This window comes from Mastigoproctus giganteus, chromosome 2 (genome assembly GCF_048544385.1).
Source record: "Mastigoproctus giganteus isolate SK-2022 chromosome 2, ASM4854438v1, whole genome shotgun sequence".
NCBI lineage: Eukaryota > Metazoa > Arthropoda > Arachnida > Uropygi > Thelyphonidae > Mastigoproctus > Mastigoproctus giganteus.
In genome coordinates this window covers 215,026,042-215,040,741 of record NC_143576.1, presented here as the reverse complement: position 1 = coordinate 215,040,741, position 14,700 = coordinate 215,026,042, and the positions used below count along the sequence as shown (strand labels likewise).

General features: G+C 40.8%; 1 protein-coding gene across 1 annotated transcript in view; it reads right to left on the bottom strand.

Moving 5' to 3' along the window:
- 140up (RPII140-upstream gene protein) overlaps positions 1-3,359 on the bottom strand; it is a 37,249-nt gene extending 33,890 nt beyond the window's left edge. Inside the window, exon 1 of the mRNA XM_090368960.1 lies at positions 2,933-3,359. Coding sequence (XP_090225086.1) covers positions 2,933-3,168 — 236 coding nt within the window. The 5' untranslated portion in view covers positions 3,169-3,359. The remainder of the gene's footprint in view (positions 1-2,932) is intronic.
- Positions 3,360-14,700: the final 11,341 nt, after the last annotated feature.

Sequence of the window (14,700 nt, the reverse complement as noted above, 5' to 3'; positions counted from 1 at the left end):
AACAGCATATGGTATCAACTTCTATTTAACTATTTATAAAATTACAGAATATCTTCATGAATATCTTATATTCTCATTATTATCAAGGTAAAAACAGCATTGTGAGAAATCTTGCAAGATATACTGTTTTAAAATTAAATAAATAAAACTGCTTACTCAATTACAGTATTATTTACAAGTAAATTATTTAAAATACAAGTAATTAAATAAAGAATACAAGTAAATTATTTAAAACAGTTTAAACTTTAAGCTAATGAGAGGACTAAGTTGATACTTTGACTGGTTGATTGGAGTGCAAGAGAATGTTCCCTTGACACTAATTATTTTAGTCTTACTGTGTAAGTATATACTGTACTAGATATGATTTTTTATTGTGTACAGTAGACATAGTAATCAGGGGTGGATACAAAATAAGTTTTTCAGGATAACAGAAATCCTGGATAATTCACATAATTAAAGGTTCTACAACATAAATAAATAAATTTTCATTTTTTTCCTCTAGATGGTCAAGGCCTCAAGCATTTAAAAATTCATTGTTACTACATACATATTTAATTATTTAAGCACAGCCAGATTTTAAACCCCCACAGTTCACATTGGATCATGGACTTTTTTTCTGGAAGCAGAAAAAAAAAAAGAAAGCAGAAAGCATTTTTTTTCTGGCTTGAGAGTGCAATCTTCTTATTTATGGCTATGCACACAAACCACTGAACCATGCCAGGCCTAAGTTGATACTTTAGCACTTTTTTGTTCATTAGAAAGAACAATAACCCAGTTTTGTTTTAACCTGATGGATGCACTTCTGTTTACAAGTAACAGGCTGTGATACAGCTCATAGTTTGTTATTTTCAAATAACAGTATTACTCTGCATTTGATCATGTTATAGCTGTCAGATGAATAAAAGGTTTCTGTAATAATGAGAGAGTGTTACTGTATTAATATTGTTTTCCAATGAAAAATAACCAACACCACAAATGAAAACACCAGTTTTAAATGTCAAAAGAAAAGTTAAATGAGATTTAAAAATATTAATTGAATTACCAAATATGTTAGAAAGTTATAACTGCAATCTCATTAATATCACAAAAATACAATACTTAAAATATTCACTTGACACATAAGGCAGATTCTTTGGGGGGGGGGGGATACAATAGGTGCAAAGCATATGGGCCCACAAGTGCTCCAAACCCCAATAAAGGTTTCCCAATCCTTGCAAAAAAGACCAGATTCTCACATCTGTGGGCCTACCGAACTTTGTGGTTCCATCACTTCTTTGAGCGCTCTCTCTCTCTCTCTCTCTCAGGTAGTATTTTGGCTGTTAAGACTAGTCTCCTTTTAACCACAATGGAAGGTAGCCTTGTAAAGCCCATAGTCACCATCTCTGCAGTTCTGTGGAAAGGGGATGATTCAATTCATAGCTTATACAGAGAGGGGGGCAATATTCAGAGAAGTAAATCTTTTTCATACTCGGTTGGACTGCTGATATCCAGATTTCAGTTGCACACATGATTACAAAAAATATAAAGTAGACATCTCTATACAATTAGTGGATTGGGTATATGTGGCTTCATGTTTTGCAAACTAATGCAACTTGCAGCATATCAGTGCAAACCAAAACTATTAAATTAGGGTTGCCCAGTAAGTTATTACATATACCCATGTGTATTGTGTCTGTAAATTACATGGGTTCTCTGGTCGATTTGCCTGTTTTGCTAGACAAAAAACTCCAGTTTCCAGGGGGGGGAAACCTTTCTATCTACCTGAGACCGACTAACTCAGCCACGGAGTAAAAAAAAGCCCATAAACGTTCCTTGCATCATTGACAGGATTCAAACCTGGGCCTTTTCCACCCAGTGGGGAGGATGGTGATGATACCACTGTGCTAACTGCACAGACAGCATATAGCATATCACTGCAGAGAAAAAAATATTAATTTGGATCATAAAACATGCCTAAATAATTGTGCGTTATACCATACAGTATCACTGATCCTCAAGGGAGGGTTGGAGAAGAATGGGCTACCTTTTGAGGGAAAACACCATTTTTGGGCAGAATTCACCAGGTTGACATTGAAAAACAATAATTAATGTTATCATCCAATGTCTTCTAATAATATATACTAAAGTATGAAACTATGTAATAATATGTATTGAACTATGAATATCATATAACAGTACACACTGAAGTATGAATACTACTTAATACTATGTACTGAAGCACAAATACTAATTAATACTATGTTACTGAGATAATTTTTGTATTTTTCTGTGATTATGTCCTTCCTTTTGATCCTAGTAATCCATTAATCTAGAATTAAATTGTAGAAAGTATTGAAAACAATTTTCGCTTGTTATGCATGCGTTTTTTCTTTCTTTTTTTTTTTATTATGATTTGCCCAGCCAAAGATAAAACATAATAGTCTGCATTATCTGAATGCAATAGTAACCATTAAAAGTAAAATAAACATGGTTGTTACCTATACACCATATTGGTAATGACCTTCCCAACATCTGGAAGCAGAATGCTTCGCATTTAAAGAAAAGTAAAGTTATCAACAGGATGGCCTTATTTTAGCACTATTTGGGGAAAGGGTATTCCCCCAGGGGAGTCTGGAATTTCATACTGTGCAAAGTCTGTTAAAATATGCATATTCTATTATCATTAAGTCTGTATAGTTTATTTCTCTACAGTTTTTCAAATGCCCTTATTTTTCATTCCTGTTAAACTAATTTTATAAGAAATTTAAAATTGTTATAATCAAGTCAATTAACAACTCACATTCAAGAACAATGAGAGGGCTATAGTTAAGTTGGACACTACTTGCTGCTGTGTTTCAAAACGAAGAGATGTTAAAAGATGTCAACAATAGATACCGAATCTTAACTTTTCAAACACACTGTCACACTAAGTAAAACACTTAATCATACTCACGTTTTCGAAAACATCATTTTAATTCTGTCCCAACCCGTTTCATTAGGATCAAATTGTATTATACTCTGCGGAGTATATTCAGTCTTGTTGTTCGTTCCTGGTGTCGAATCAGCGTGAACAGTGGGAAACATGTGAAACTTCCTACTACAGTTTTGTGTGAATACACGATTTTCTGAGAGTTCTGCATTTTTCATCTCGTGTTTTAGTGAATTTCTCAGTAAGTGTAGGTCAAACATCCTTAGTAAACTGGTTTTGTTATTATCTTCGATTTTATTTAATGCACATGATGAATGATTTACACAAATCGTAGAAGGAATGAGATAATCAAAATTCGGTGAACTAAAGATTTTGTTAACTGCCGTCCGATATATTAATGATTTCAACAGTTGATTATTTAAATATGGATATAATGTGATTTTCTTATCACACTGATACATTCTACCAACGTACAAGTTTCACGCAACTTACAGATGACCTAACATACATACCACACAGAAATAAGATATGTTACTACCCTGTGATACATGCGATACCAAGTTGTTTTGATCATTGGCGCCCTCTATACTAAAAAGACAAAAATAAATATTCAATCATATAAAATACGATTTTTTTATTTAAATAAACTGACAGCACCACAACCACGAAGCGTTTAGCGACTAACAGCATACGTTTGGGCATACAAATAAAAAAATATATATATAATAATAATAATAAAATTAATAAAATAAAAAATAAAAAAATAATATATATATATATACACACACTGAATTATGACAACCTACCTAATATTTGTAGGTCCTCCTTTTGCCCTCAGTATCCGACGCGGAATTCATTCAACAAGATGTGGGAAGCGTTCGGGAAGTATGGCCAAACAAGCTGTGTGTAATGCGGTCAGCAATGCAGGTATGGAAGCGATTGGTGTATCCAGACGCCTGATATGCTTTTCCATAGTGTTCCAGTGCTCTATGGGATTGATATCGGTGGAGTTCAGAGGCAAATCGATATGCTGAAAGTCAGAACTGTGTTCCCTGAAACCAATCCTGCACAACAAGTGTCCGATGGCTCGGGAAATTGTCATCTTGGAAGACAACATCACCACTCGGAAAAAAGTGTAACATAGCGGAGTGTACACAGTCAGCAGACAGTTGACGATAGCAGAGACCACTGATACGTTGTCCCACATGCACCAGGAGTCCAAGTTCCTGCCAGTGAAACATGCCTCACACCATACAACCGGCCTGCACTTTTGATACCATTCATGATGAATCAAGAGCCTCATGTTGTTGACGCCAAATCCGTACATGACCATCCACGGTGTGGAGAAAATAATGTGACTCATCCGACCAGCACACCTTCTTCCAGTCTTCTAACGTCCAACTTGCATACTCTTTGCACCAGGAGAGTCTTTTACGCCGATGAATCTTGGTTAGGAGAGGATGCCGTAGGGGTCGTCTGCTGGTACAGCCCATATGTCGAGCGTGCGACGCATGGTCATGCAGATATTATTCCCGGTTGGCCCGTGTTGTATTGTGTAGTCAACTCTTCAACAGTGCTGCGCCTGTTTGCCTGTACGAGTCGTCTGACCCGGCACCCATCTCTAACATCAACCTTTCGCTGACCTTTTCAGTTTTGCCGTCGGGTCGTTGTTTGACCATTTTGATGCCAATCCTGGTACACTTTAACTATGGTGGCTCTCGAACATCCCACCAGTTCAGCCGTTTGGGAAATCAAGGCACCAGCAAGCAGAGGTCACAATGATTCTTGAACTGTTACGATTGGAACATACAGCGCTTGGAAAGCAAAGTGTCGGGGATTTTAAGCTCTGCTGTGGATCGTCTGGGACAAGTAAATACATGGGACTGTATTAGAGTAACTAAGAACAAGTGCACGTATACTTGTATGTACACTAATGCTAAGAGCATTGTTAATAAATTTGATGAAATTGAAGTGCAGAATAAGTCATCAAATTCACACTTTCCATGGATATCGAAGATGTGGTGTCACTTAGACATAAGCGGGGCCGAATTTGAATATGGGGAATAAAATGTGTGCAGAAAGTACAGACAGGGCATGAAGTGGGGAAGAGTTATGCTCTGAAGTTAAGAAACATTAAATCTAAGGCAGTGCAACCATTCGACATGGGTGAACAATTCAACGTTGTTGCATTGTTCACCTGGGTGCCATGGGTGAACAATGCAAATGAAAGTGAGAGTAGGAGTGTACTGTAAGCATAATTACTATGATGAGTATAATAAACAACTGTACAGAGAAGTAGAACAGCCAATAAATCAGAAAGTCTTATAATGGCGTTTTTAACATTCAAAATATTGTCTGGAAATTATGGGTTGGTGACTGACACACTAGCAAGAGTTTTGTGGATTTATTGGATGACTGTTTTCTACAGCATCATATTAGAGTTGTTGTTGTGTTGTGTTTTAGGAGCATCGGCGACTAAGTCCATATTGCTCCGTGTGTATTGTCTGTTCCGGGATGAAAACCATGCTGCCCGAGATCGAATAATTCAGCCATTGTGAAAAAGGCACATAAAAATTCCTCACGGATTCGAACTCAGGGCTTTTCCATCCGGTGTGGGGAGAACGGCGGTTCTACCAACTGTGCTACCCACGAGGGCGATATTATATTAGCGAGGCAACAAGAAGAAACAGTACTCTTGATCTGGTTATTAGGATCGGTCTTTCATGCATTGAGGATCCGCAGGTGAAATACTCGCTAGGTGGCAGTGATCACAGTGTACTGAGGTGGAACTGCAGTCATAGCATGGATTTGTTAAAGGACTATCTCACCTGATCAATCTGACTGGATACTGTGATGCAGTTACTAAGGAATTGGATGCAAAAAAAATATTGAGATCATATACTTGGATTCCCGGAAAGCTTTTGATACCGTAGCACAAAGGTCTCGAGTCTGCTGTGCAAACTGAAGCAATGTGGCATTAAGGGCAAACTATCTCTATGGTTAAAGGGATGGTTGGCTGAGAGAAAACAGAGTGATCATCAATTGTAACTGCAGTTCACTGCGGTAGTTAGAATGGCACAACAGTTCAGTGCACTGCCCATTGATGTAATAAACAGTTTCATACTCCCTCACTTACAAACATAGGATATACGACATAATAACCTTGGGCATGAACATTCTTTAAAAATATATTCATTTATTTATTATTATCCCACCTCACGGTCATAAAAAATGGAATTTCAGCATGTTCGGGAGGCAACTAGAGGGAGGAATACTCTTGATTTGATTATCAGCAGTGATTCTTCATGCATTAAGAATCTGCAGATAAATGAACCACTAGGTGGTAGTGATCACAGTGTCCTGAAGTGGGATTTACTCAAAGAGGTAACTACCATTAGGGGTAAAGGGAAGGGTTATTGCTTTCGTAAAGGCGACTACGATGGATTGAGACAGTATTTAAATTCTATACAGTGGGACCAACTGATGATGTTACCAACAGCAAATGCAAAATGGGAAGCATTCAAAGAACTTATCTTGGAAGCTACTAGGCTTTACATACCAACTAAGAAATATTGTTCAAGTTTAGGCCTAAATGGATGTCAGATGAACTAATGAGGCATATGGCAGAGAAGAAACATGCATGGGATACATACAAATTAACACATGACACAGAAGCCTATGATAGATACAAGTTGATCTGTAACCAAGTTACAAAGGAGGTTAGGCAGGCGAAGGCAGATTACGAGAAATCTTTGGCAAGGGATGCAAAGAAAAACAGCAAAGAGTTCTTTACTTATGTAAACTCTAGAAGGAAGGGGATGAATCAGATTGGTGCACTTGATATCGATGGGTCAACTGTTGATGACCCTGCTCAGGTAGCTAACAAACTAAATGAATATTTTGCATCGACATTCACACATGAGGAGAGCTTCCTTGGACTCAGGGGAGGTACCCACAGACTGGAGATGTGCAAATGTGACCCCAATTCACAAGGAGGATCAAAGGCTGACACAAGTAATTATAGACCTGTGAGCTTAACTTCTGTTCCAGGAAAATTAATGGAGGCACTGGTTAAAGAAGCACTGCAGGATCATTTAGACAAGACTTCAGTTATAGCTCGGACACAGCATGGTTTTGTTAAGGGGAAGTCTTGCCTGACCAATTTGATTGGATACTATGATGCAGTCACAAAGGAACTGGATGCAGGGAATAACTTTGATATTATATACTTGGATCTTAGAAAGGCTTTTGATACTGTTGCACATGGAAGACTGCTACACAAATTGGAGCAGTGTGACATTGGAGGCAAATTGCTGCTGTGGACAAAGGGGTGGCTGAGGGGGAGAAGACAGAGTGGTAATCAATGGACACTGCTCATCGTGGACTAATGTTATTAGTGGAGTCCCTCAGGGCTCAGTGTTGGGTCCATTATTGTTTTCTGTATTTATAAATGATATTGATGATGGTATATCAAGCTTAATGTCCAAGTTTGCAGACGATACAAAGGTAGGCAGGGTTGTCAAGGACACTACTGACACTATGCTGCTGCAACAGGATATGGAAAGGTTGAGCAGATGGGCTGAGAGGTGGCAAATGAAGTTTAACATTGACAAATGTAAAGTACTACACATGGGAAACAGCAACCCCAGAGCAACGTATCAACTCTGTGGTACTACACTGACAGTGGTAGAGAATGAAAGGGACCTGGGGGTGGTTGTGCAGGCAGATATGAAGTTCTCTGAGCAGTGCAGACGGGCTGCAAAAGTAGCTCATGGTGTATTGTCAATGATATATAGGAATATTTCTAGCAGGGATAATGAGGTGGGCCGACCGGGCTAGCCGACAGGGGGTAAAGTACCTGCCCGGCAACCCAAAGGTCGCGGGTTCGATTCCCGCCTCGGGCTTGGATCAAAGTACTGCAAAAACCTTGGGAGGTGCAGTATGGCCACAGAAGCCGATGCGCCAACAACTACCAAATCAAAAAATAAATAAATAAATAAATAAATAAGGAGGTGATTATTCCCTTGTATAAGGCAATGGTCAGGGAACACCTAGAGTACTGTATACAGGTCTGGAGGCCTCATTTCAAGAAGGATGTAGAGCTGCTGGAACGAGTACAGAGAAGGGCAACAAGATTAGTGAATGGAACAAAGGGGTGCTTTTACGAAGAAAGGCTTAAGTTTTGTAAATTACAGTGTCTGGAGACTAGGCACCAGCGAGGTGATCTGATAGAGGTGTATAAAGCCTTGAATGGTTTGAGCATGCTCAATGCTGATGGGATTCTTCCTCTCGCTCAGAATAATCACCTGAGAGGGCATAAATTCAAATTGAGGAAAGGCAGATGTAGGATAGACGTGCGGAAATTTGCCTTTAGCCAGTGGGTGGTTGGCTGGTGGAACAGACTTCCATCCCTTGTCGTGGAAGTTGATAGCCTAAATAAGTTTAAGGCTCAGCTGGACAGGTATTTCGAACGAACAGAGGGGTAAAGTGGAAGTGGTTTTTTTTTTTTTTTGGCTGATGCTGCATAAGCTTGCTTTCTTGCATCAAATGCCTCTACTAATGCTAATGCTAATGCTAATGCTAATGCTAATGCTAATTTCAACCTAATGCTTCACAACCCAATCCCTATATCATCCTAATGCTAAGTAAAAACTCCAGCACTTAACCCTTTTGAGTTTTTCCATCACTGATTATCAATGAGTAGCTGATTCTGCTCACGTATAGAACAACCAATCCTATGATTTCTTTCCCATGATATTAGCGCATTAGCATTAGTTGAGGCATATGATGCAAGAAAGCAAGCTTATAATAGCATCAGCCGAAAAAAAAAAAAAAAAAAACTCTTTCCATGATAACCACTGTTCAGTGACAATTATCAGTAGTCACCAAAACCTGGGGACCTCATTTAGTGGAGTGCCCCAGGGTTCAGTGCTGGACATATTGTTGTTTTCAATATTTATTTATGATATTGATGAAGGCATATCAGTCTTAAAGTATAAGTTTGCAGATGATATAAATTTTGGCAGGGTTGTCAATGACAGGAATCAAGGTAAGCGACTGCAACAAGTTCTAGAAAAATTAGGTCGATTAGCTGAGAAATGTTGAAGTTTGAACATTGACAAATGGATGGTAATGCATATGGTTAGCCCTAATCTCAGATTAACATACGGACTATGTGGTATTACCCTCAGAGTAATTGAACATGAAAAAGAACTGGAGAAAGATATGCACTCTGATAAGAAATCCTCTGAGAACTTCACACAGGCTGCCAAGACAGCTCATTGGGCTTTATCGATAATATTCAGGAACCTTGCTAGCAGCGATAAGGAGTTCATTATCCGCTTGTACAAGTCCATGGTTAGGCTGCATCTCGAGTCTTTTGACATCATTTTAGGAAAGATGTAGGTCTCCTAAAATGGGTGCAGAGAAGGGTAACGAGATAAGGGAAGGGAAAAAAAGTATGCTCTTACCTAGAAAGCTTCAGTTCTGCATATAGCAGCTTCTGAAGACGAGGCACCGGCGAGGAGATCTGGTTGAGGTGTTTAAAAACTTGAATAGATTGAGTAAGCTCATTCTTCCTCTTGCTGAGACTACACACACACACACATGAGGGGCAGAAATTCAAATTCAGGAATGACTGTTGCAAGATAGATGTGCGGAAATTTGCGTTTAGTCAGCGGTGGTTGATTATTGGAAGAAATTTCTGTGTTGTTGTGAAAGTGGGTAGCTTGAATAAATGCAAGGAATGGCTAGACAAATCCTTGGAGGAAGACAGGCGGGTGAGGTAGGACTTTTTATTTTTTTTTTTTTTTCTCAGCAGATGCGCTCTATAAGCTTGACGAGGCATGTGTTCATATGCCTCATCAAGCAATGAGGTAGATGTCCATTAATGAAGCATATGTCAATTAATAAGGAATCTCATAATGGACATATGCCAGGTTTTTTCTACGTCGTTAATGAGGCATATTTTCATATTTTTTCTTTCCTGTTCTTAAACATACCACAGGTGTTTTGAATATGAAGTACTGATTAAGACTTAAAAAACAGATGTCTTAATCTGTTTTTTTATGCTTAAGTATTTTTGAGCACTGTCCCTGCAATTTTACCGACATTGTAGGGACAGACATTGGCGAAATGCTTTCACTCAGACACGTAAATTCACAGTTCACAGGTTTATCTTCAACCTTTAAATAATATTTCCCTTAAAATTCGGGGAAAGTCTACTAGTCTTAGAAAAATCAATTCTTCAATATTGATTCGTCTTGAATAGTGATTCTCAACAGTCTTCTGAATATAACGTGGTCCGCAATATTACCGGACCTTCATAATAATGGCAGATTGAGTTGTTAACATGCTGCCAACAAGATTATGAGGGATTGGTACGTTGGAGGGATGATTACTTTCCCCCCGTCCTCAATATTGATTCTTGTCTAACTCTTTATTCCGGGTATGGAATTTTTATGATTTTCATCAGTTTATAATTATTAATGAGATTGACACCTAATCATTGCTTTCTGGGGACGGTAAAGAATTAATTATGAGCTATTTATTTACAGATGTATACACATTTTTTATTGAAATCTTCACTGGTAATACTAATACACAATGAGGCAAAAAAAGTAAGGACACTGACTTCAAATAAGGGAAAATATGGATAAGGAAAATCTTTTCTTACTCTCTCCCTCAAACTAGTCTCCAAAGCGACTGAATACACTTGTTACACAGTACACACAAGCTTTTGGAAGGACTGGAAAAACTCGTCTGCTGTGATGGTATTTAGTACTGCAGTCACATTCTTCTGAATGTGATAAACACTATCAAATCGGCGTTATTTCAACTTCAATTGTAAATTGGGAAACAGGAAAAAGGTCTGGTGGAGCCAAGTCAGGAGGGTTATTGAGTACTGCAACCTGCTTGTGAGCCAGAAATGTCTGCACGCTGATCGCTGTGTGAGAAGGAGCATTGTCGTGCAACAGCCGCTAACCATTCTGTTCCAAATCTTGACCAACTCGCTTGATTCTCGCCTAAAAACGTTTTAATACCTCTAAATAGTAATCGCTCGTAACGATCCTTCCTCTGGAACGAATTCCCTATGGATTATCCGTTTGTGATCGAAGAATGGCGTCAGCGTTGTTTTGATAAGCGACTTCTGGAAACGAACCTCTTTTGGTCTTGGTGAACTTCGTGATCGCCATTCTGCACTTCGTCTTTTGGTCTCATGATTATGGTGGAAGCCTCAACTCTTGGTCATTCCCAGTTATAATGCTGTTTTAGGAAACCAAGTTCACTATCAGTTGTTTGAGCAAAATCTTTTCAGGCATCCAGTCGTCTGAGTTTTCCTCAACACTGAAACAGCGTGGAACAAACTTGACACATTTTTTTTTCTCCGAAGTCTGTGTCAATTATGGCAATTATGGACATTATCGACTCCCTATTCACATTTAACTAACGTTCTCACTGCTAATCGGTCGGCGGTCACTTGCTAGTAAATTGCAAACATTGCCCATCAGTTCAGGGCTGCAGGTTGTTTTCGGTCGTCCACTTCGACTATCGTCTGCAGGGCTCTGTCTTAGGACCTCTCCTGTGGAACTATGTACTGGACGAGTTCCTCTCCCTCGACTTAGGGGGCGTACAGGCATTATAATTATTAATGAGATTGACACCTAATCATTGCTTTCTGGGGGCGGTAAAGAATTAATCAAGGCCTATGCAGACGACCTGTCCCTAACCCTTACTGCAGATTCAAGAGCCCAACTAGAAACTCTCGCGAATGCAGCAGTAACCACACTGAGAGAATGGACGGAAAGGCATCGACTCACCATATTGGCCACCAAGACCAAATCCATCTTACTTAAGGGCTACCTAACCCCAACTAGACCGCCGCAAATAAGAATCAACAATAGAACAATTCAGCTAGCCACAGAACTAAATTCTCTGGGTGTTATCCTGGACCGTAATCTATCTTTCACCCCACACCTAAAATATATACAGGGTAAGATGAAAAAATTTGCTGCCATGCTTGCCAGAGTCACACGTCGCGACTGGGGCCTAAAAAGGCGCACCCTTGCGATCCTTTATAAAGCAGCTATTATTCTGGCAGTCACATACGCCTCCGGTGTCTGGTTCCACAAAGCCTCAACAGGTGGTAAACCGCAGACGACTGGATATTATACATAGACCCATCCTATTGACCCTCACCCGAGCATGCAAGACAGGCTCCACTCATGCACTACAAGTGATCACGGGTGCTCTCCCTCTTGATCTTGAGGTGACTCGCACCGGCATGCTTCAGCAACTCAGACCCGGCAAAGCCACAACCTTCCAGGACCACACCACGTACCCGGCAAATAATTGTAAAGCTGAGAAGTACAGGCTGCAAACCTACTTAACATCAATATGGCAACAACGCTGGACGATGTCTGACAAAGGAGACGTCACCCGAAGGTTCCTCCCAAACTTGCAACGAGTATACCCAAAATATCCCTCATGGCTCTGCCCTGGTCTCCATATCACCTACCTTCTCACTGGACATGGAGCCATCCGCTATAAGCTTAACCTCTTCGGACTAACAGATAACCCAGCATGTGCGTGTGGCTCCCTTGAAACCTGGGATCACCTGCTGCACGAGTGTGAGTTGTATGAAGATCTTAGGGTTCATCACACGAGTCCGCTTCAACCCTAAAAACCAAGAGCACTACCTATTAGAAGACGAGGCAACGTACAATGCCCTCACTAACTTTGCACAGTGCTTATTTGCAAGACGACAGACTCTACCTATGCCACCAAACCCAGAACAACCAGAATAAAACAGCATACATACATACTGAAACTGAATATTGATCCATGGATGGGACATTGATCCCATGAGAGAACTGAACCAACGAATGACATAAACTGCATGGACCGCCACCCAAATCCTGGCTGACTGTCCGGATTTCCTACTTGCCAATCTATGGATGGAGTCACCACCGACGAGGACAAACTCGCTGAAAAACGGACGGGACTTGTATCCCATGAGTGAATACATAACCAGAACTTACATAAATCACTACCAAAGCTAGACCAAAACCTTGGATGGAAACACCCTCGCTGGGTTCCCGGATGGCACAACCCTGTTGCCTCGGCACCTGGCTTGCAGCCTCTTGCATCCATGCCCTATTGGCGATCTGGGCCAGTCCCCTTGTCTGGCCTACTATTTTTCCCTCTCCCGGCATGGGAGGTGGAGGAGATGGTTTTGCTGTCTCCTCCCCATTCTGCCATCCCTTTTTTAACTCTGGTGGGGCATGGGCATGCCCCACTGTAAACTGGAGTTGCCTTCCCTTTCGGCTCCATATTTCTATCTATCTCCCCCAGTCTTCAGCCTTCTCCCCACTCTATCTGACAGCAACGTGAACACGCCCCACACAATCTAAAGTCACCAATCTAAATTAATTTCGCCGAACATTCTGGACTTCTCCCTAGCGCTTTCCGCGACGACGCATATGCGATCATTTTTTTAAGGTCCTAGCCACTGAAATCTCAGGAAATTAGGTGGCAGGACCTGCCAGAGTAACTATATACTAGTGGGTACCTGGTCTGCCTCCACGGGGCGAAAGTGGGGCAACGTCGGGCCTCAGTAGGGGTTTGGCGGCTAAACGACCAGAAGAACAATGGTACACAACACTGCACATGTACAATATCCATACACTTTTAAATCTCTGGCTTTTCCAGTCAACTGGTTCACCCACAATGTAAACTATGCGGAGATGGGGGAAACCCCTGGTGCCGTTTGACCCTAAACACACTTTACACTTTACACTTTACATCCTATCTTGCGTCTGCGCGGTAGCTCAATGGTATCATCACCCTCCCCCCCACAGGTTCAGATGAAGAAAGGAACTTTTATGGGCTTTTTTCACTCTGGGCTGAGTTAGTTGGTCTTAGGCATAGATGGCAAGGTTTTTTCCCCAGAACCGGGGTTTTTCGTCCATCTAAGCAAGTAAACCAACCAGAGAACACGCAATTTACAGATACAATACACATGGATAGATGAAATAACTTTCTGGGATATCCTAATAAATTGTGTTTTTTTTTTTTTTTTTTTTACATCCTATCTGTCCCCTTTAAAACGCTTAAACCATCTAGTCCAAGTTCCTGCCAGTGAAACATGCCCCACACCATACAACCGCCTCCACCGGCCTGCACTTGTGATACCATGCATGATGGATGAAGAGCCTCGTGTCATTGACGCCAAATCCGTACACGACCATCCATGGTGTGGAGTAAATAACGTCACTCATCCGATCAGCACACATTCTTCCAGTCTTCTAACGTCCAACTTGCATGCTCTTTGCAGCAGGCGAGTCTTTTACGCCGATGAACCTTGGTTAGGAAAGGATGCTGGTATAGCCCATACTTGCAACGCATTGCCAGATATTGTTCCGGGTTGGCCCATGTTGTATTGGGTAGCCAACTCTTCAACAGTGCTGCGGCTGTTTGCCTGTACGAGTCGTCAGACCCGGTGCTCACTTCTAACATCGCTGAGCAGTTTTGCCGTCGGGTCTTTCTTTTGACCATTTTGACGCCAGTCCTGGTACAATTTAACTACGGCGGCTCTCGAACACCCCCACCAGTTCAGCCGTTTGGGAAATCGAGGCACCAGCTCGTCGAGCACCCACAATCTGTCCTTTATCAAAGTCCGATAAATACTTCCTTTTACCCATCACGCTCGGAATTTTACTACCTACTGAACCCCTGACACCTTTTCTATGCTACGTAGGTCGACTAACTGCCCACTCTCGTACCTCACGTGG